The 21292-nt window shown below is 45.7% G+C and overlaps 1 protein-coding gene across 1 annotated transcript in view; it reads right to left on the minus strand.

The window, feature by feature from the left end:
* Window positions 1-21292, minus strand: part of Med13l (mediator complex subunit 13L) — a 204426-nt gene that overhangs the window by 148057 nt on the left and 35077 nt on the right. Inside the window, 1 exon segment of the mRNA XM_032886705.1 lies at window positions 17735-17972. Coding sequence (XP_032742596.1) covers window positions 17735-17972 — 238 coding nt within the window.

Below are 21292 nucleotides of genomic sequence, written 5' to 3' on the forward strand. Positions count from 1 at the left end.
ATTCAGTGAGGTTGTGTTCAGAAAGTTTCATTTCAATTTCAAAAAAATAAATTACCAGAAAGGTTCAATAGTGACTTAGGCAGATGTAAGAACCCTTCACTCCAAGCAGAACCTGAACAGGGCTCGGGTATCTGAAATCTAACAAAGTCATCCGTTCACTGGAACTAAGACATAAATACTGGGTGAGGCATCGTCCACCTGAGAAGCATGACCTCTGTCCTCAAGTCGACAGCTCTGTGGACAACATGGAAAGGCTCTTGAAAGGCTGAGCTTAGTGCACAGGAGCATCCGGACAGGAAGCCCACACCTCCTCACCTCCCTCACGGCATCCCTAACAGTGGAAGGATGGCCAGGTCCTCTTTAGTAACACAATGCCAATGCTTCAGGAGAACACAAACTTTCCTCTGTCAAAAGGGTTGGAAGTAAATGTCAAGTGAGAAACTTCAAATTGTGGAGAAATTTAGCTCAGAAAAGAAAAGTGAGGGATGAAACTTGCACACAGCACTCTGTTCTGGTGCAGGCCCGGTGCTGAGCCTTTAGAAAATGCAGCCAGGAGCTTTGGGAAAACGAAGCTTTTCTTTCTCCTTCATGGTTTCTCTATAAAGCTCTTAGGTTTCCCCACTTGCAAAGAAAGCATGGAGGGACTGAACTACAGGCATGTCCGTCCAACACTTCTCTGAACCACGGACTGTATGTGGGCTCTGCCTCAGGCCCCATTACACAGCATCATCGAGCAGGACATGCAAGTGACCCACTGCTCTTTGTGTCCTCAGGTGTCCTCCAGGACCCAGTCTCACTCAGTTTCAAAGTTCTATTTCTGAGATGCTTGCAAATGAAACTGGGGGGCATGCACAGGTCCAGTCCCATCCTCAGTGGCCCCCAAAACAGTACAAATATTTTTGGTGAATAAGACACCCTGAGCAAAAATGTCACTTTACGAAGGAAAATAACATGTGGTAACAGTGTTTGCACTGTGAGACTTGGAAGGCTTCGGGCTGCATCTTCCACATGTCAGAGATGTACAGTACCACGTCTTGTGATCTGCTTCCAAAAGTCAATCTCACTCCAAGCTTCAGCACACAGATTAAGAGTTTATGAACAGAATCACCTAAATCTGTTTACTTGAGAGAGGAGAGAACCTCCCGCAACCTAATCCGTCACAAAGCACCAGTAATTCCCAGCTGATCATGAGCCCTGCAAGACCAGGTAGGGAGGAAGATGCCAAACGCCAACTGCTATCAACTAGAAGTTATTGGCCCGAGCTTCCGAGGCCGGGCCTGAGCAGACTGAAGCTCCACGCCCGGTGGTCAGGAGCTGGAAGCTCCTCTCTGTACAGTTTCTTCTTTCAGTGAGTGGGGTCTGATCTCTAAATGACAAGCATCTAAACCCCTTGCTTCGAAGCATGTGCTCTGGGCCTTAACTGCTGCCCTGGCTTTCCTATGGCTCAGGCCTCCGTCCCTACCAGCAGCTCCTTCAGCAGCCACTGATCGCTTAAGTCACCTCCCCCACAGGTCCTCCTTGTCTACGCTCTCCTGCTCTGGCCTGTGTGCACTGCTCAGTATGTCATTCTCATGAGCTAACCTGCCTGCAGCCCTGGTACACTAATGTCACCGCAAAGCGTACGCAGCAGAGTGTTATCAGCAGTGAGCACAGCACAATGCCTTCGCTGGCTCCCCTCGGCCCACGTGGGGCACTCATCAGCGAGTGGAGGCACACACATGCAACATTTACTTCTGATTCACGGCCATCTACAAGTCTGCAGCCATGCACCCCAGCTCACAGGGTCATCTTCGCACTGCTGCCAAAGAAAAATGGAAACTTTGAAATGAGTGGTGCAGCATCAAATGTGCAGCACTCAGTGAAGAGAAGTCAGGTTTACCTTTAGCTATCCATTGTGGAGTTCTGACTCAGGCTCACCCAGAAACCCACCAGACACATACTCCCAGAATAGGGGGGATGAGGAGCATATATATATGTATATATGTGTGTGTGTATGTGTATATATGTGTGTGTGTGTATGTACGTAAGTATGTATATATGTATATGTATTAATATAATTAATATAATATAATAATTAATATATATATATTAAATAGAGTCTCAAAATGTAGCCCAGGCTGGCCTCTAGCTCACAGAGACCCGCCTGCCTCTGCCTCCGGGGTATTAAAGTTAAGGGTGTGCCACTACATTCATAACAGGGCTGGAGAGCTGACTCAAAGGTTGAGAGCACTGGCTGCTCTTGCAAAGGACAGAGATTTGGATCCCAGAACCCATATAGAGACTCACCACAGTCTGTAACTGGAGTTACAGGGAACTCGGATGTCCTTCTGTGGTTTCTGCAGGCATCAGGCATGAGGCATGAACACAGTACACATGAACACATGCAGGCAAAACCCTCATACATATGAAGTAAGACAGGAGAAATTTAATTTTTAAATATATACTCTTAAAAAGAAAAGTCTTCAAGCCAGGCAGTGGTGACACACACCTTTAATGCCAACACTTGAGAGTCAGAGGCAAGTGGATTTCTGTGCATCTGAGGCCAGCCTGATCTACAGAATGAGTTCTAGGACACTGAGGTCTTCACAATGAGACCCTGTATCAGAAACCAAAGGGGAGGAGGAAAGTCTCCAAATTACTGTGCTCTCCTTTTTGTCTGCCTTCTGTCTTTCTTGGCACTGAAACTGAACTGAAGCCGCTGCCATTTTACATCCGTACAGACTGCTCTGTGTAGTTTATTCTCTCACTGACATGTGCGTCCACCCGTTCTTCGTGCTGGTGGCAGTGCTACCTTGTACCCGTGAGATTAAGTAGAAACCTCTGCAGAGCCAGTTCTTTTGCATGAACTAAGACACAGCACAAGAGGATGCCATAAAATGAAAGCCTGTGCTCCTGCAGGAGTGCTCTGCCACTGTACAACAAACCCAGCTTTGGTCCACAGAGCTCTACCTAGGTCCAGTCACTGGGGTTTTACCATGACTACACAAACAGGCAACCCACACCCGGATCATGGTCCTAAATCCCTAGTTAGAGGCTCCCAAAATCCTTGGCAAAATGGCTGATTCTAGATCTGGAACATAAAAAGTTAAAAGATCCCATCACACCAAAGAGCTCATCAAGGAGGGCACCAACCACTAAGGAACCATGTTGGCAGAATCAAAAGTCCTTCTCTAACAGAAGAAAACCGGGTTGTTCTAGTAGCAACAGCAACCAACAGGCACGGCCACACTTGGATCCATGAGCTCCCGACAATATTTAAACATGAAGCCAGTCATCTGGAGACATGGTTATTCCCTGGCTGCACAGAACTGGCAGACGCGTCTCCGAGGATAGCTAGCTTTAAATGTGACTCATGTGACACCTGTCATTCGGGAACGAGGCTCAACTGCTCTAATCATAGGTAAGAGAAAAGAATACTAACTCAAAGGCTGTAGATGAGGAAGAAAGCATCAGAACACGCTCCGTGTGAGCTGGCGGGAAATGCAGTGACAACTGGACACCTTAAAGCTCCCACAGCAAGAGCCACACAGAGGGGCATTCCTGGTAAAGGCACAAGTGGACTTCTTGGTCAATTAAAATGGACCTGCAGATGACTTTTCAATGGCTTGAGAACTGCTCTGAACCTAATGGTTTTAAATTGCCAACATAGTAGGAACCTTATCAGTGCACATACAAGAGCTTGCTTTTCTAGGTGACCACAAACCGATTCAATATGCCTCGGGTGCAACTGCTTTTAAAAAATTCTATTTTAAATTAAATGAGATACCGATGGTTACATTAAGAGACTTTTTCAAATTATTGCATTATAAGAAAAAAGGAACTGAAGGTTATCATATATGGTTTCAAGTTTGGCCTGGGGTTTATTGTTTCATTGGTTTTAAAGAATCAGCAGCCTCCTGGCCCTTTAATATGGGCCTGTCCAGTCGCCATCAGCATCCCGCACTGCTCAGCACTGACAGAAGCTACACAGCTCAGTCAGTGCAGTCACTCAACCACGCTGACCTTCCTTCCTAACTGTTTTTCTCACTCTGCCTCTTCACTGCTCTCTGCCAACCACTAAGTGAGAGGTCACATTGCTATCAGGGCTCAGAGCTGCTCACACAACCCGAAATGACCCTTCCTAGGTGACACACAATGGCAGTATTGCAGATGATGCTTCAAATGGCATAAGTCCTATTTCCAAGTGAGCCTCCTCTGAGCTAGGGTTTCACTTCTAATGGGATTTACACCAGTTTAAACAAAACGAGGCTCTCTCTTGAAGTAAAATACTCCTAATAAGTTAATCACTTCCTCCTGACTTTTTCCAAGGTTCTGAGCAACCAATCACATAGACTGTACTCGCCCTCAGCTGAAATGGAAACAACTCAGCAGAGTGCACCTCAAAGCATGAAGTTCCCAGCCACAGGGCAGCATGTGGGGCTGCTGGCCTGCCTTGGAGGGAGAGCCCTCAGTGGAAGCAGTCCAGGCCCGGACACGAGCTGGACAGCGCTCTCACTACACTCAAGGAGCGTAAGGACTGGGTGTGGCACCATGGCACTCCTGAGGAGCACAGCTGAGGAGACGCCATGGCACCTCCCCAGACCTCTGAGAGCATTAACACTGAACAAACGCCTTATGTCGCCGATTACACACCACTGGCCTAAAATCCTCTTTAAAACATTAGCCCAATATAAAACCCCAAGGCAAACAAACTGACTCCAGAAGTGACCTAGGTGATGTTCAGGAAAACCGTTGATACTGTATCACACACAACTATGAGAGCAGAGCTGTCCTGGTCTCCTCTCCTGCTGTTGTGAGGAAATACCCTGGCAAAAGCAACTTCAAGAACAGGAGATCACTAACTCCAATCCCAGACTATCTATCTCTGCAGAGCAGGCAAGGCAGCGGGAACCTGTGGTTAAGTAACAGAGCGGTGGTGAATCTAGAACAATGGCTGCTACTCCGCCTGTCTTCTCCATCCTTACACAACCCAGGATCCCCTCCCTCCATCGATGAATAGCCGCCACCCAAGCTGGCGGACTTCCTACCTGTGCTACCTTACCCATCTCCCACACACAGCCAACCTCGACAGTCCCTCACTGAGACACGTCCTGCTGACAATTAAAATGAGCCACCATGTCTACCAAGAACACTGAGGTCTACAACCTGGCCCCGCTCATCTGCTGCGGTTTCCTTGGCACATAAGCTTGACTGTCCAAAAACAGCCACAGACCCTGCCTGGCTTAGAGAAACATGCATGGTAGTGTTTTCAAGAAAAATGAAGTGATTCCCAACACAGTCAGCAGCCGTGCAGCACTGGGATGTGGCAGCAGGCGTCAGGATGGCCCACCCTCTGAGCAGCCCATGCCTTTGAAATCACTCAAAGTTAGTTCTCTGCCATCATGAGTAAATGTACCACCATCTCAGAGAGGAAGGGGAAGAAACCGCTGACACTTTCAACAGCTCCGGGCAGACGACACCTTCCTGGCACACCTTGCTGGACACCTCTAATGCCTCTTCCCGAGGAGGAGCCCAATCTAGACCAATAATGCCAATAGAACTGTCACAGCAATAGAAAAGGTTTCCATTTATACTGTCCAACAGGATGTCACCAGCCACATGCGGCCTCTGAGCAACTGAAATGAATCACACCTGAAGATAAGAACTTTACCAGAGTCTGAACTATATATTTAATTATAATGTACATCCACTTGAATAGCCACATGTGGCATGCGGCCACCATATTGAACAGAGAGAGTATCAAGTCAGAACGCCCTGGACAGTTAAGTGGTGCAGACAGCCCTGCGACAAAGCTCCTTCCCTTTGAGGGCCAATACTGACTGTCCACTCAGGGCAACAGGAGTCTGCGACTAGAACTACAATAAAGAGCCTCTCTTGAAGTTCACCACAAACACCAGCCCCTCTGGTTTCTAAGCCAACACATGGGCCACGATAGCCTCACTGATACTTAAAAGCAGCCAAACTTAGAGTTCAAAGTAAGTCTAATGAAATACAAGATTAATGTACATGCTTAAAGAATACATCAAATAAGGCTGGAGAGATGGCTCAGCGGTTAAGAGCACCCGATTACTCTTCCAGAGGTCCTGAGTTCAATTCCCAGCAACCACATGGTGGCTCACAACCATCTGTAAAGAGATCTGATGCCCTCTTCTGGTGTATCTGAAGACAGCTACAGTGTACTTGTATATAATAAATGAATAAATATTTAAAAAAAAAATACATCAAATAAATCTAAAAGCATTCCAAGCTTTGTTTAACTTAACAAGGGCAGCCACTTGTCCCAAGTACCAAATGATTTTGTTCACTATGAGTGTAAAATAGTCCCTTCTCGCTGACTGCCTGCCTTACACTTTAACCTTCCATTATACTCAGTTGGAATCTGCTCCTGCGGTTGAAGAGATGGCTCAGCAGGAAGAGCAGTTAATGTTCTAGCACAGGACTAGAGTTTAGTACCCAGCACCCGCATGGCGGCTCACAGCCATCCCTAACTCCAGTTCCAAGGGATCCGATGCCCTCTTCTGGCCTCCACAGGCACCAGGCACACAGAGCAAACAGATACATACGCAGACAAAACACACATACATATTTTTAATAAAAACTTAAAAATTGGTTGTGGCTGGCTATGCTGGGGAGCATTCCTGGGACAGTGGGACTGAGCTGCAAGGGTTAGGAGCGCAAGAGCAGCTCAGTGTCTGCTGAAGTAATTACGAATGTCTTAAAGCCAAGTACACAGAGCACCAAAGCCCAGTCTCTCACTAGAACTCAGTATGTACAAAGTATCCTTTCAGAGGTTCAAAGCAATCCTTCAATAGTAACAAATAAGTTAATCTTATAAATGATGGCAGTGCTACTTTGTTTGAATCAAAGAGGGAAAAAAATCCCAGAGTTCTGAGTATCAGAAACGTAGATCCTCCAGTCTTCTCACCCAAGTGCACTTATAAACTGGCCCTTTCTAGTAAAAGGATTTGATTTTAAGCCCAAACAACTGAACAGAGATACAAAGTTCATCTGTATGGAACATAACCCCATCCCACCTCCCCCCCCCTAAAAAAAAGACCTTCAACTTCTTATGAGGGAAACAAAAGTATGTTCAGTCCTAATAATCAAATTATATCAGACTAGGTTTCATACCCCCTGGTATCTCAAGCAATTCCTAAGAACACATAGTTCTTATGTGTGGGCCTAAAGGAGATAGGTCACAGGGAGCTGCAACACACTGTCAGTTTTTCTCTGAAGCTGAAGATCCACCACAGTCTTAGCAACCAGGTAACTCCCAACACACTGTCATTAGCTCCTACCGCCATCTTCTGGGATGTTGCTCTAGAGATCAGAGACTTATTATAAAAAGAAGAAACTCACCTACTGTCTATTACAGCTCCAATATCAGCATCTAAAGCCAATCTGGGGCTGGAAGACACTGCTTACACACGCCAAGGCCTCATGACCTTCTCAGTTTAGACTTCAGCCCCTAAGGCTCTCCACTCAAGTGAAATATTGTGGCCTTCTTCACCCATCTACTCCCATGGACGGGGTGGGGATGAAATGGCTTTCCGGAGCCGTTTGGCTGATTTTCTCATGCAGTAATAACTCAATGACAGATTCAAGAGCTAGTTAATGAAACTAAATCACTTATCAACAAGTGTCCTCTCCTCCTCCAGACTATGAAAGCAAAGAGTAAACTATAAACCAGCCCTTCAGAATATCTAGTTCAAAGGTAAAGCCAGAGGAAATATTCTCAAACATAAACCAAACCTGATGGACTTGCAGTCATATATTATATAACATATGATATATGATATTATATATCATATATGATATAAAATATATCCATCCTCAATTTAAATGAAATATGTCTATAACCCAAACTTTCCTCCACTTTGGGCACCAGCAGTTTCTACAGTCTTTACTGCTTTTCCTCTTCTTGCTTCTCCTACAGACATTCAGGGTGACAGACAGGTGAGTGACAGGTCAGGACCACTTCATCCCAAGAGCTGCAGGCCAGGAAAGATGGCCGTGTCCTCACTGGGACCATGCCTGCTTTCTAACTGCCTATCTACCCAGTGGCCAGCAAGGATGTCTGGTGAGACCTACACTACTTTATTGCCATATGGGTAATCAACTGTTTCCCTACAGAGTGCACTCTTGCCTGACTGGTGAGTTACAAGGAATGCGTCTTTTAATGTAAACCTATCAACATCCCCACAGAAGTACCAGCAACATTTTCATGCCACCTTTAATTTTAAAAATCATCAAAGTGCTACATACACTCATACACATACAATAAATACATCTTTAAAGGTTAAAACAAACCAGTAAGAGAAGGCAAGGGGCCATGACCCAGAGGTTGAGAGCCGCAGCTCCAGCGGGTGGCCTGTGCACCTTTGCTACAGTAATCCCAGAGGTGCCCCATGGTCAAGCCGTCTTTCAAGCACTATTGTTTAAAAGCCAAAATGCTGAATAAAAGATAACTGACAGTTTAGTCTCCTTAGCAGTTAGTAGCGTTACTCTAGCTATATAATTCAAATTCTCCTTACAGTACCTAGCATATTGGTAATTATAACCCACGCCTCCTAACTGTAACACAGGCAAGGTTAGTTTTCTGTCTCCTAAAAACAACAGGCACTCAAACTTAAAGACAGAACAGTCACGGGATCCCAGCCACTTGGCAAGTCAACGGTATCTTTGTCCTTTGTGCAAAGTTTTTAAAAGGGGGGGGGGCGGGGTCGCAGGTGAGTCTTCGGGCCAGATGTCAACACTGGCTGGCCTCTCCCAGGCTCTCCTGGGTTCCTCAGAATATCTCTGGTGTTCCCGCTCAATATGCAATGGCATGACTGGCTGAGACTCTCTCCAGGTGGACCATCTGCTGAAGTTCAAAGGGTCTGATCCGGAGGAAGGAAGAAGAGCTATTCTGAAAGGCATGCCAGCCACTCTCACGTGGGATTTAGGTAAAACTGTTTCTTTAGCTTTTTCCATCTTTCCTTTTTTTAATAAAGCCTCTCTGAGTTCAAGGCCAGACTAGTGTATAGAGTGAGTTCCAGGACAGCCGGGGTTACACAGGGAGACCCTGTCTCAAAAACAAACAAGACAGTTTCAAGCTTAACTCACCAATTTTAAAGAGTTAAACACTCTGAGGAAAAAGTTAAAAAAAAAAAAAAACTAGAAAATGCTTCCAATTTCTTTGTTCTGGTTTGTTTTGTTTGTAACAAGTCTTGAGGTGTAACACTGGCTGTCCTAGAACTCAAACATAATGACAATCCCCCTGCCTCTTCCTACAAATGATGGAATTACTGGCTTCTACCATGCTTGAATGCGTAGAGCGTGGATTCTAAAGCGGGACTGCCCAAGAGCACAGCGGCCACGCTACCTGAGGTCACTTTCTTGGACTAAACAGCAGTTCGGCTTGGCTGGGTCTAGAGACACCCAGCACCCACCATATAAACGCCTACCACAGGAGCACAGGATCAGCTGAAACTGCGTGAATAAATAACCATGTACTCAGACTTCAGAAACTGTTATGACAAAGCCAGCTTCTTCTAGACCCCCACGTCTCAGGCTGGAGTACTGAGCAAGACCCTAAGATTGAGCAACAGAAGGAGAAATGGATTCTGATGTATCTTAAGACGCCATCAACACGGGTGAAAGCTAAAGTGTAAACAAACCAGCCAGGGGATCACCAGGCAAAGGTGACAGCCTGAGTTCCAACCCACGGCCCAGAAAGAGAGAACAGAGTCCCACAGTGTGTCTTCTGATCGATACATGTGCACACGTGCACACAGATATACACGCATACCCTCACAGAATGAATGAAGCTTAAAACATCTTCAAAGTTCACAGAAAGTATGTGTTAAGAAAGCATCTCAACCAAGGCAGTGCTAAGGTAAAAAGTTAGAGGCTAATTCACACAGTCCCACTAGTGGACTAATTCAAGTCCCACCATAGCAAAAGCCACCAGCATTTACTCTGTGTCCTGAATCTACCCCATATTATTTAATTAACACCAGAAGTAAAGACAGAGCAGCAGAACTTGACTGTTCCCTGTAAGTCATTCAAAGTAAGACAGGAAAAAAAATAAAGGCAAAACTACTTTCTACTGAAAGATTGATCAAAATCCCTGGCATACAAGACACCAACTGTAAATATCTGATCGCCGTCTGGTTTCAAGGCCATTATCTCTTCCTAGTTTACTGCTACTGTAAAATTAGGTACTTATTCATTCTACTAATGAAATCTATGAAAAAGAAACGTTCGTTATGGCACGCAGCATGAACGTGGAGTCACAATCCTTGCTGATCGAATGGCCTTAGTAGTTCTGCACGCACCACGCCTGTAAGAAGTTCAGCCAGCTCCTGCTCAGGACAGGCTGCGGCTTCCCAGACACAGTGTCCTACCTGTGATTCCCACACAAAATGTTCAGGACCTCACCTCCCACAGCCAAAGCCAGCAATGCAGTGAGACCACCTTTCTCAACACTGGACCCCATGTCATTGTGGTGGACAAGAGTGGAGGGACACAGCTGCCATCTCAGCACTGGGAAGCTGGAGACTGGGCTGGGCTCAAGGTTTCCCAATAGAGAACAGGGATGAGTAGAACAGCCACCTTCCACAATCACTTCTGGGTAACAAAGGTCGCGGCATACTGCATTGACATCTGTCATGGGTGACAGACAAGGTCATTCAATGCAGCGGAGACGGCTTCTGACACGTAAGCACCATCAAACACCTTAGCCCTTCTCACACAGACATCCTGTTGTCCAGGGATGCCACTGCAGGCAAGCAGGCAGGCAGGCAGGCAGGCAGGCAGGCAGGCAGGCAGGCAGGCAGGCAGACAGGCAGGCAGACAGGCAGGCAGGCTTTTCATTATAAATATCCACCAGGCTACTCTCTAAAACAAGCTAAAAATACATGCGGTACCTGAAACTCAGCACAGAGTATCTGAATTTGTCTGCTTTAGGCTAAACATATCTCTGTTGTGTGAACAGCACACTTCCTTCTGAATAGCCAACACCAAAACAGCCCACGTTTCAACAAGTTCAAGATCAACTGTGAAAGAGAAAGTCATCTCCGCATAGAGAGGCAGCTCACTTCTCAGACAGGCACTTGCAGACACATCCCTCCAGGACACCGCTCTGTCAGGAAGCCTGCCTGCCAAACAAAAGCCTTTCATATTTAGCTCAGAAAGGCATCTTGTCTCCCCAAGTCCAGAAGATTGAGAAATAAGAGTAACTTCTTAAAATGCGGTGTTCTGTGTGTACAGGAAAGAGGCTACTGACAGACAGTTGGGGCTCTCATCTTTGCTTTCCCACTGTACACACAGAATCTGCTTCACCCCTTGGTCAATCGGGCCAGTTGTACTGTGTGACCAACTCATGAGTGGAAGGTGCTCAGCCACACAGGCCCTGGCAGCCATCACATTCAGTCCTACTACAGTCATGGCATAGGTCAGCTGCACCGTCATGTGGACAGTGCAGAAGGCCTTTACTTCTAGATGGGCCTCAAGAATAATGTTCGTTGGCTGAACTCACTGCCATGGTCAGAACAAGACCCAAACACAGACAACGCATTCGCAACACTGACTTTGTAGGAGGGTATGTGGCCCAGAACTTGTGGGAAAGTCTAAAGAAAACCACTGAACACTGACCTGCTGTAATGGGTCCAGGGCAGTCTCTTCAGGACACATTAGGGGTCAGCTCAGTCAGAAACAGACTCTACAGGGAGTGCCAGAGACTGCATCTGCAGGGAAGCTTGGCTGGGGTGTGTGTCCTGCCTATGTGAATGTCCCTGATGGCCCCCATACTTGAGAGCACTTGTAAAATCCTTACCTGCTAATAATACTCGTGGCTGAGTAGATTAGGTCCTCATTTCCAGCTACAGAAGCATAAAACAAAATCAAATGGAAACTGTGCTCATAAACACCTCTCTCACCATCCCTGACAATAAACTCAGCATGGAGAGCTACAAGCCATGTTAGACTCCCTTACTTTCAGCTCAGAGACCACAGAGCAACTCAAGGCAGCCTAAGCCCTGCCTGCTGCCTCATCCAAGCCTCTGCCACAGGCCTGTGTTCTCCAGCATGACAATGGATGGGTAACTGGAAACGGAGAGGCCTCCTCCAGCACCACAGGCAGAGCCTAGCACGTCAGCGGACACTCTGGACTAGTGGATGCTAAGAGCCACCCAGCAGGTGTATGGAGTCTTTACTGACCCAAAAGCACTTCGTTAATCTTCCAGCGCTGTTGCCAATGTGTACTCTGCCAGGTTCTGGGTGATTCCACCTGGGTGTTGCAAGGCTAAGCTCCAGGGCTACTAGAGATGTGACAAAAGCACAATTTCTTCTACACTTTGGTTTGAAGCTAGGTTAGCTACATTTAATGCAAAGACAGACCGTGACAAAAATGAAGGGATCCTGTGTGCAGGCCTTGCTCACCCACAAAAATCTAAGCTCCTTCCAGAAACCCCAGTCTATGTCGGGGACACATGCCCTTTCCTATATAAAAGAACAGTGAGAACACAATGTCATTTGACTATGGCAACAAAAAAAAAAAGTATTAATAAAGCCAAGGCCAGTTCTCTACATATACCTATGTCTCTAAAGCTTTTCAAAGCCAATACTCAAAAATGTAATTGTTTCTTGAATTAGGCCTTTAGCTCTAGCAACATTTATGAAGCCTCCTTATTTTCCATTCCTTGTTCAGGAATGTACAAGCCTCCCTGAACAAGACTTATTAAAAGAAATTTTATCCTTTTAATGCACAACAATCTCAACTAAATCTTAAAAGTTTACTATGTAAAGACAAGCTTTTAAAAGAAAAAGAAACCAGTGGGCGAGAGAGATGTCCAAACATGGCAATACTCACAAATGCCATGCAGTGACCCCGTCACACACAGCACGCTCCTCACCAAAACTACTGCCATTCATGCAGAAAATACAATCTGCTCCAAAGACAACCGGCACTTACTTCATTAAGAGACTTTACAGGCTGGGGAGCCGGCTCCCCAGAAAAAAAAGAGTTCTCAATGCCCTGTTCTTGCCAGAGGTTCCCTGAGCCCACGTCAGGCGGCTCACAGATACCTACGACTCCATCTCTAATGGCTGAGCTCCTTCCTCAGGTGCCCACTCACATGCACAAAGTCACACAGAGACAAACACAAGCATTCACATATTTAAAAATGAAAGAAAGATTTCTTAAAAGATTTTAACTTCTGTTCACTGTAAAGTTTTCATGTCAGTTAAAAAAAATTAGACCATGATGTTTTCTTAAAAAAAAAAAAAAAATTAACCAGGATGTCTGTTTCCCAATAATATGCGCAAACCAAAACTTTATTTGACTTTCCGCTAAAGCAATAATCTTTATAATTTTGCCAATTGCTTAATTTTCCTATCAGCAGAACACGGGCCTCCCTTCACATTCTATCTCACTACAATCTTGGTATAAATGTCCCATTTTTCTTTTAAAAAAACCAATTACATGGTTCAGTAAGTTGCCTGCGGTAACACACTGATGTTATTTACAGTAGAAAGTTCGACTTCAGCTTGCTCTCTCAATTTCAAGCATGTTTAGCTTAATAATTCTAGTTCACTGAATCCCTTTCTATTCTTCGTAGGAAAGAATTTGAGTGGCTATCTTTCCGTAATTTCACAATAAGACCTGTTACTCACCCAAGTCTTAGTAGATGTCACATGTCTTCAGGATGAGTAAGTCACTAAGTCAAATACTTAAGTAAGCATGTATGTTCATACAGTCATCATACAATGAAAACTCTTACTACTTCATAGCTGTGGCAAACTAATTCAGAACAAATTAGGAAAACAGAAACGTGAGCGATAACAGTGTGTCAGGCCGGCTGTGGGGGTGAGACACATCTTTAATGGCTGTGAGGCTAAGGCCATCCTGGTCTACCCTCATACACTCAGTCTGTGCACAGCGCAGTGTGCACCTCTCCTACCTGTTGACTATAATCCTCTAACTGAACACACAAACAGAAGCCCTCAGACAGCCAAACGTGCTCACGGGCCCCGCTGTACCATGGCAGCAGTCTCCACTCCACTCCCAGTGCAGCAAGCTTAAGCTACTGTCCTCTCCATACAACATTCTGTGCTCGATGTGAAACGCAGAGAAGGAAGGGACCAGCAAGGGGCTCCACGGGCCCTTGCCAGGCAAGCCTGCAGACCCGCATCTGAGACCCAGAATCTATGGTAGGAGGAGAGGACTCGGACTCCCAAAAGTTCTCCTCCAGTCTCTAATGCATGTCCATATAGCAAATGCACACCCACATGTGCACACATATATACACACACAGAAAATGTATGGAAAACACAGATAAATTTCCTATGAGCGTGTCACCTTTGCTGAGACATTTTTATTATTCCCCATTCCTCACTCAAACATTAAAACCAGAAAATAATTATTTCATCTTGAAGTAGGCATTAATATTGGGCACTACCTGCAGAATCAGTTGCGTGAAAAATGTCAAAATGTAATTCTCATCTGCGAGCTCGCGGTTGTCGGTGCAGTAGCACTGGCCGACAACTACATTACAGTTGCATTACTGCTGTGTGAGCTAGCTCAGGTCTTTATTAACTTTAGCCTCATAATCCAATTTATAGTGAGAGAACTAAGACAATGATGGGTTAAATAAACTGAGCAAAGGCTCGCAGCTGTTAAATAACCGTGCAGGCGTCCAAAGCCAAGCCTTCAGAGCCTCACAATGCGTGCACCTTCCCTTGTCTCACCACCTTCCTCACAGGGACCCAGATACTTCAAGCATTCCAAGTACATAGCTATAGGTCCAACACAGTGTCCCGGGCAGCAGCACTCTCACTCGTGTGAACACAGGGAGGGACACAGTGTCCTGAAGGAGCAGCTTGGTATTTACTACGCTTTGCCAGCTACAAAGCATACACCATGGCAAGATGCAAGCAAAACAGAACCAAAAGACAGGAACAGTACTGCAGCCTCCTGTTAATGTCGCAACAGTGCTGCCCGCCCTGGACCTAACCTCACATCTGCTGCCAGGACTCTGCTAACATTTACATTCCCAAAATAAAATAACTCTTAAACAGGCGGGAAAGGAAGTGCTGCACTCTAGATTCTATGGTGACCAACAGGAACTCCCCACCTTTCCTGACTACTCTACAGTCACTGTGCCACTCACTTTTCTAATTAGATTTCAAATATTTCCTAATGCTGGAGCCACAGAATTTACTCTTCAGCCACGTTTACATGCAGAGGTGGACGATCTGTGTGACTGGCTCTCACTTTCCCAATGCTCAGCACGCCGAGAAGAGGAGACACTCGAGGATGGCATGGCTGCCCAGCAGAGCACGCACCGCACTTCACGGTTCTCCAAAGGAAAGAGCATAAGCGAGATGCCACTCCCCTGGACCAACCAGTCAGTTGACAGTGTCAGCAAAGGTGAGGTAAGCGGCACATTGGTCGGCCATGCCTATGCTCAAACAGCAGCTGCCCACGCTGCTTCCTCTGTCCTCTTTCACACAGTCATCCTGTCATCCTGTCCAATTAAAATGCGGTGCGTCTGCAGGAAGTGGTGCGCGCCATTAACCCCTGCACTTGGGGGACAGAGGCAGGCAGATTCCTGTGAGTTCGAGGCCAGCTTGATCTACAGAGCAAGTTCCAGGTCAGCCAGACCTACAAAGTGAGACCTTGATTTAAAAAAATAATAATGTTTCTATGATTTAAAACAAAACAACAACCATTTAAAAATAAGTCACTCTTTGCTTAACTCTGCCAATATATCCTCAAATTAGTGAACGACGCGTAACATGAAGCAGCCCACATTTACACGAGTTTCAGCTCTGTGACAAGCTGGTCTCCAAGAACAGCACTCACTCTGCTGTCAGGACAGACCATTTGTTTTATGACTTGTGACAAAATGAATTTAAGACATCAGTAAGGAGAAACAGAACCAAAAACAACGGAGAAGAGCTGGGAGACAGCACAGCAGGTAAAGGTACCAGAGCCTACCTACGCCTCACAATACATGGTGCAAGGAGACAGAGAACTCCCAAAAGCTGTCCTGTGATCTCCACAGCTAGGCCATGGTGCACATGCCCTCCCACGATAGAGCAATAGGAAATCCATCAATCAGTGCTATTTAAATAGTTTTTAAGATTAAAAACTGAAGAAAAATCTTTAAAAATCTGCACATAAAAAAACTAAAAGAATGCAATGTTTTTATATTGAAACAAACCCAAATATAACAAGGACCACCTACCATCTAGAAGCTCTCTTAGAGACTCTGGAAAACCAAAACGTAGGTGGTGTAGAGCTCTACTTTTCTCTACATCACCTACTGATTACACAAGGTTTGGCGATGGATGCCAATTCTGAGAGTCTGCTGATGAGCCCACTAGTAAGCAACCTCACCTAGACAGCGAACAAACACTAACGCATCAGGAAGAACCTGCAGCCCAAAGTTAGCTCGTTAGTCCTCTGTGCTGTACTGCCCCCTAGCTGCTGTGGCAAGAGATACCACCAACAGAAGGAAAGGGAAAAAAAAAAACAAACAGGGCTGCCAACAAGTTTCAAGAATTTGGCAGGAAATCCTTCAGGCAAATTTAGAACCTTTAAAACAGACCCACAAGAATACACTGGAGTTTGTTTTATGTCTTCCCGTAATAAATAATAAGACCATAAACTAAGAAAACATCTCAGCAACGCCTGCAACATTTCAACCACAAATTAACTAGAGCAGGTTACGTTCTATAAAGCCAGGCGGGAAGGGCAGCACTCCCTACAGAGATGTGGGCAGCCAAGCAAGGTGTGCAGCCTGTCTCACAGCTCCACACAGCTCGGACTCAGCGAGTCCTAGGGCAGCACAGCAGCGCAGAAGGGCCTGCAGTCAGACCTTAGAATGAACACTAGAACGGCTCCTGACTTGGAGAATTCTGTAGAATATGAACAAGAAACTTGGCTAGAGGAGTGGGAAACTACTACTAATATTTATTTTCTGCTACTGCAAATGTATGGTAAATATAAAAACAGACTAGCAAATATGTTGCATTGATTCAAAGTTTCCAGGTGTCAGATGCACACTGAAGTCAAAATTTAGTTAGTTAAAAAGAGTATTTCTGGAATCACTAAGAGAAATACTGAGATGCTTTATTAAAACTTATTTTTTCCCCAAAACAGCATCTGAGGTCAATTTGAGACTTGTCCAGTAAGGGGTGGATTAGATTTCTGTATTTTCAATTTGCGAACAAAGAGTTGAGTGGGCAAAGTCCAAAGAGAAAAAACAATTTCTATTCATACAGTGGTCTTACTAGTTACTCACAACTCACTGTTAACCTAAAGACAGGGCCAGAGCCTTGTCCCTACCCAGATACTGCACACTGGGAACACCACACTGTAACAGTGATGCTTCAGAGGTCAGAGGGACAGGGTGGTAAACCCCTGTACTCCAGCTTCACAAGGCTGGGCCAGAAGGAGTGCTTCAAGCTGAAGGCTTATGGTGACTCTGTCTGTAAATAGTCACAAAATAGACTTAAAGTGATTTTACAAGATTCTAAGTCTCAGCATGACTCAGGAAGAACAAGAGAGTTTAAGGAAAGGGGAAAGTGGGGACAGAAGGGGGTGGAGGAGGATACTCTTGACAAACATACGGTTTACTGAATACTTGGGATCTCTGTTTTAAGCAACTCTTAAATATGAATTCCAAAATGTACAATTGTTAAAAAAAATATGTGAATAATTTTAAAGGAAAAACGAAGTCCTTACCCTGCAGTTCATGATGTATTACTCCCACCAGGTTGGGTTCGTCTCCCCACCAGAATATCCAGAGCTCTTTGCAATCCGGCTTGACGTCACGACGCCATACACAGAGCAGGTTGGCTTGCAGACAGCGGATGAAACTTAACAGGATTGGATCATCTTGGGCTGGGGCTGAAATTATGGGTCCACAGTCCCCGTGCCCTCCAAAATTGTACCTACGCCATTTGATTCCTGTGAGTTCAGCCTGGAAAACAACAAGAAATTTGCAATAGTTTTGCTTGTTCTTTTTACTTATAGACCACTAAAAGCAAGTTCCCACAGAGAGGGAAAGCTGATAAAACAGGCATTTATATTCAACTTCACACCACAAGGTCTCTCAAACAAAGACACACATCAGCCCTTCTAAGTTTGGGGACAAGGGTGTTGGAACAAACCAATCATATTAAATACCAGGATAAAACAAGCTGGTGATCATTGTGTGCTGTTGAAACATGTTTATTCTCCTGACCATCTATCAGGCACCCATATTTTTAAATACTATCTCAATTATTACTTCCTATTCAATTCACAAATTATACTTATTTTAAAACCAATTAAGGGGCTGGAAAGATTCACTACCCAGCAGTTAAGAGCACCAAGCATGGGTGGATTTCCAGCAAGCACCATGCAGTGGCTCCCAGCCCTTCTTAACTCTGGTCCCAGAAAAGCCAGTGCCCTCTTCTTCATAGCTATGAGCATAGGACACACCTGGTGAACACTCATACATGCAGGCAAAACTCTCATATATATTTAAAAACTTTTAAATATTTTTATAAATAAATGAAACAAGATTTTTAAAATAACTATTGAGCCGTGAGGGCCCTCGGCCTTTAATCCCAGCACTCAGAGGCAGGAACAGTGTATCTCCTGTGAGTCTGAGGCCAGGCTAGTCTGTAACCAAGTCTCAGGACATCTAGGGCTATGTAGAGGGACGGCCTCAACAACAACCAAAGTCCAAGTTGATTGTTCCTAACACAAAATCCTGACACTGAAACTATCTCTAAGGAAGCCTTGAGGTTCATTTCACATGGCAAGCCAGTAAAATATATGTCAACAGTCTGAATCTGAAAATCTACAATCTGAAACATACGGTCCCAAGGACTTGGAACAAGGGGTTCTCCGCTTGCAGAAGACATTCTGAGGGAGTCCCACACTCTCACCTCCCTCTCCCACCTTAGCAGCCAGTTCAGGAGGTGGGAGTTCTCACCAGGGCAGCACAGCGTGCTGAAAGGCTGCTCAGGAAGTAACTGCTAGCAAAGCTGAGGCAAGTCACTTAGCATGCAGCACAGAGCCTTGCCTCTAAGCAAGCCTCTGCTGTGGTCAGGTCTTTGGTTTTTTTTTTTTTTTTTTTTTTTTTCCGGAGCTGGGGACCGAACCCAGGGCCTTGTGCTTCCTAGGTAAGCGCTCTACCACTGAGCTAAATCCCCAGCCCCTGGGTCTTTGGTTTTTTAAACACATCTTAAACCATGCAACTTTGAACAAGCAAGTAGAGGCTGTGTGTACTGCTGTGCGTTCCACACACTTCTACGCTCAGATTTCCTGACACTTGGGTCTGATGAACTGAGCAGAACATCAAAGACACTTCAACACAAAGAGTGTGGGGCTCCTTACTTAGCGGCTACACACTGGACCCATGTACTGGACCAGAGCAAAGCTGACCCACAGTCCTGTATCAAACAGCCCATGTGTCCCCATCCCTGCATTTCCTCTCCCACAAAGCCCATCATCTTTATGGACAAATTCTTTCTTTGAAACAGGAGCAGCATAGGACAGAAAAGTAACCGTCCCAACCCAACTCGGACTAACTCCAGGTGCTTAAACAGCTGACACAAGGCGCGCGCGCGCGCGCGCGTGCGTGTGTGTGTGTGTGTGTGTGTGTGTGTGTGTGTGTGTGTGTGTGTGTAATAAAGACAAGAGTCTCACTATGTAGCCCTAGCTGGCTTTGAACTCACTATGTAAGCTAAGCTGGTCTCCAATTAAACAAGACCCACTTGCCTCCTAAGTACTGGGACTAAAGGTGTGAGACACCATGCCTGGCATACTTTCCTTAAGCAACATGGGATCCCCAACATTCACATAGCATTTACATTGCATCAGGCAAGTGGAACTTAAAGAGCATCTTAGGTACATGCAAATACCCCATTTATAGAAGGCCTGGGGATCTGAGGCAAGGCAGAAAAGCAATCCTGAACAAGGACAGCTTGTGAGCTCTCAGAGCTCTCACAGCCCAAGGAAGTGACTCTGTCCATGGCGGCTCCCTCTTCTCACCGGCACACCCACACCCTTGTCTAGTTTTCTGTTCAAGCCCCCACGTTTCTTCTAATATAAGTAATATCTCTGTGCTTTAATCAGAAAGCCTAACACTAATTTCTAAATGTCCGAGGAGATAAAATTAGAGAACATATGGAGAACACTCATTTAAGCAAGAAGATGGTTCTATGACCAAGAACCCTGGGCAGGAGAGGAGAGGAGAGAAAGTAGTCACCAAGTACACAGTACCAATCAATCACAATGATGACAGTGACCATGTTTCAAGTGCTAGAAAAGCAGGGCACATCAGAGACTTGCACACTGGCTGAGTCTGTCCCCAGGAAAGCTAAGGACACTCACTAGAGCACTTTCACCTGTAGACCCTCGCAGTTCAGCAGGCAAATATCTGGCTGATTCCAGACAGTTCTCTGCCAGGCTTTTGCACTAAGTTCCTGTGCCTCTGCCTGCTCTTGGTGGCAGAGGGAAGCCACTGTCACTTGCTGTACTCTTTACAGAGCTGACCCTGCCACAGTGAGCTATAAGCGCCACACTGCACTGCCTGCCACAGGCTCCATAGTGAGTCAGCCAAAGGAACTGGGAAACTTCAAAACATTCAGCTCCCTTGCTCTAAAGCTAAAATTAAGTTTTATAAAAGTCTACCTTGATAAGTAAGCCTTGACACCTAACAGATGACCATGATAAAGTCAACACTCAGGGAGGGGTGCTTTCAATCCTGGCTCCGTGTCTAGTAAGAGCAACACCTGTCCTATCATGGATGCTGTTCTCCCAGGAGCATGGAGCACCCAGCTCTGCTCACTGAGCCCTGGCAGTGCTCTGCCTCCTCTCAGCCCCAGAGCACTGAAGCAGAAAGGCCTCGGAAGAAACCTCAGACAGAAATGAGGCTAAGCAGGCTGGTTCCTCTGAAGTCAGCGGGGCTGATGACTGAGACAGCTCCAGCCCCTATCTACCTTTCAAACCTCTCACTCACTCACTGTGTACTGTGTCAGGGAAGTCGGAGAGCCGTATGTGCGAGCCAGCTCTCTCTACCACATGGGTACGAGGGGTTGAACTCGGTTCTCCTTTAGCAGCAGCCCTTTTACCTGCAGAGCCATCACGCTGCCTGTTTCCCCCATTTCTGACAAATACCTAACTCTAAAACTCAAATTTTTCTTTTCAAAGTCTTGAATCAGCACTGAACCTAGTGGCACAATGCAGCTCTGGAGAGACATCTCTGGACAGATAGCTCTGGACAGACAGGTTGCCTGAGGCCCAGAC

The sequence above is a fragment of the Rattus rattus genome, chromosome 16, assembly GCF_011064425.1.
Source record: "Rattus rattus isolate New Zealand chromosome 16, Rrattus_CSIRO_v1, whole genome shotgun sequence".
Classification (NCBI taxonomy): Eukaryota; Metazoa; Chordata; class Mammalia; order Rodentia; family Muridae; genus Rattus; species Rattus rattus.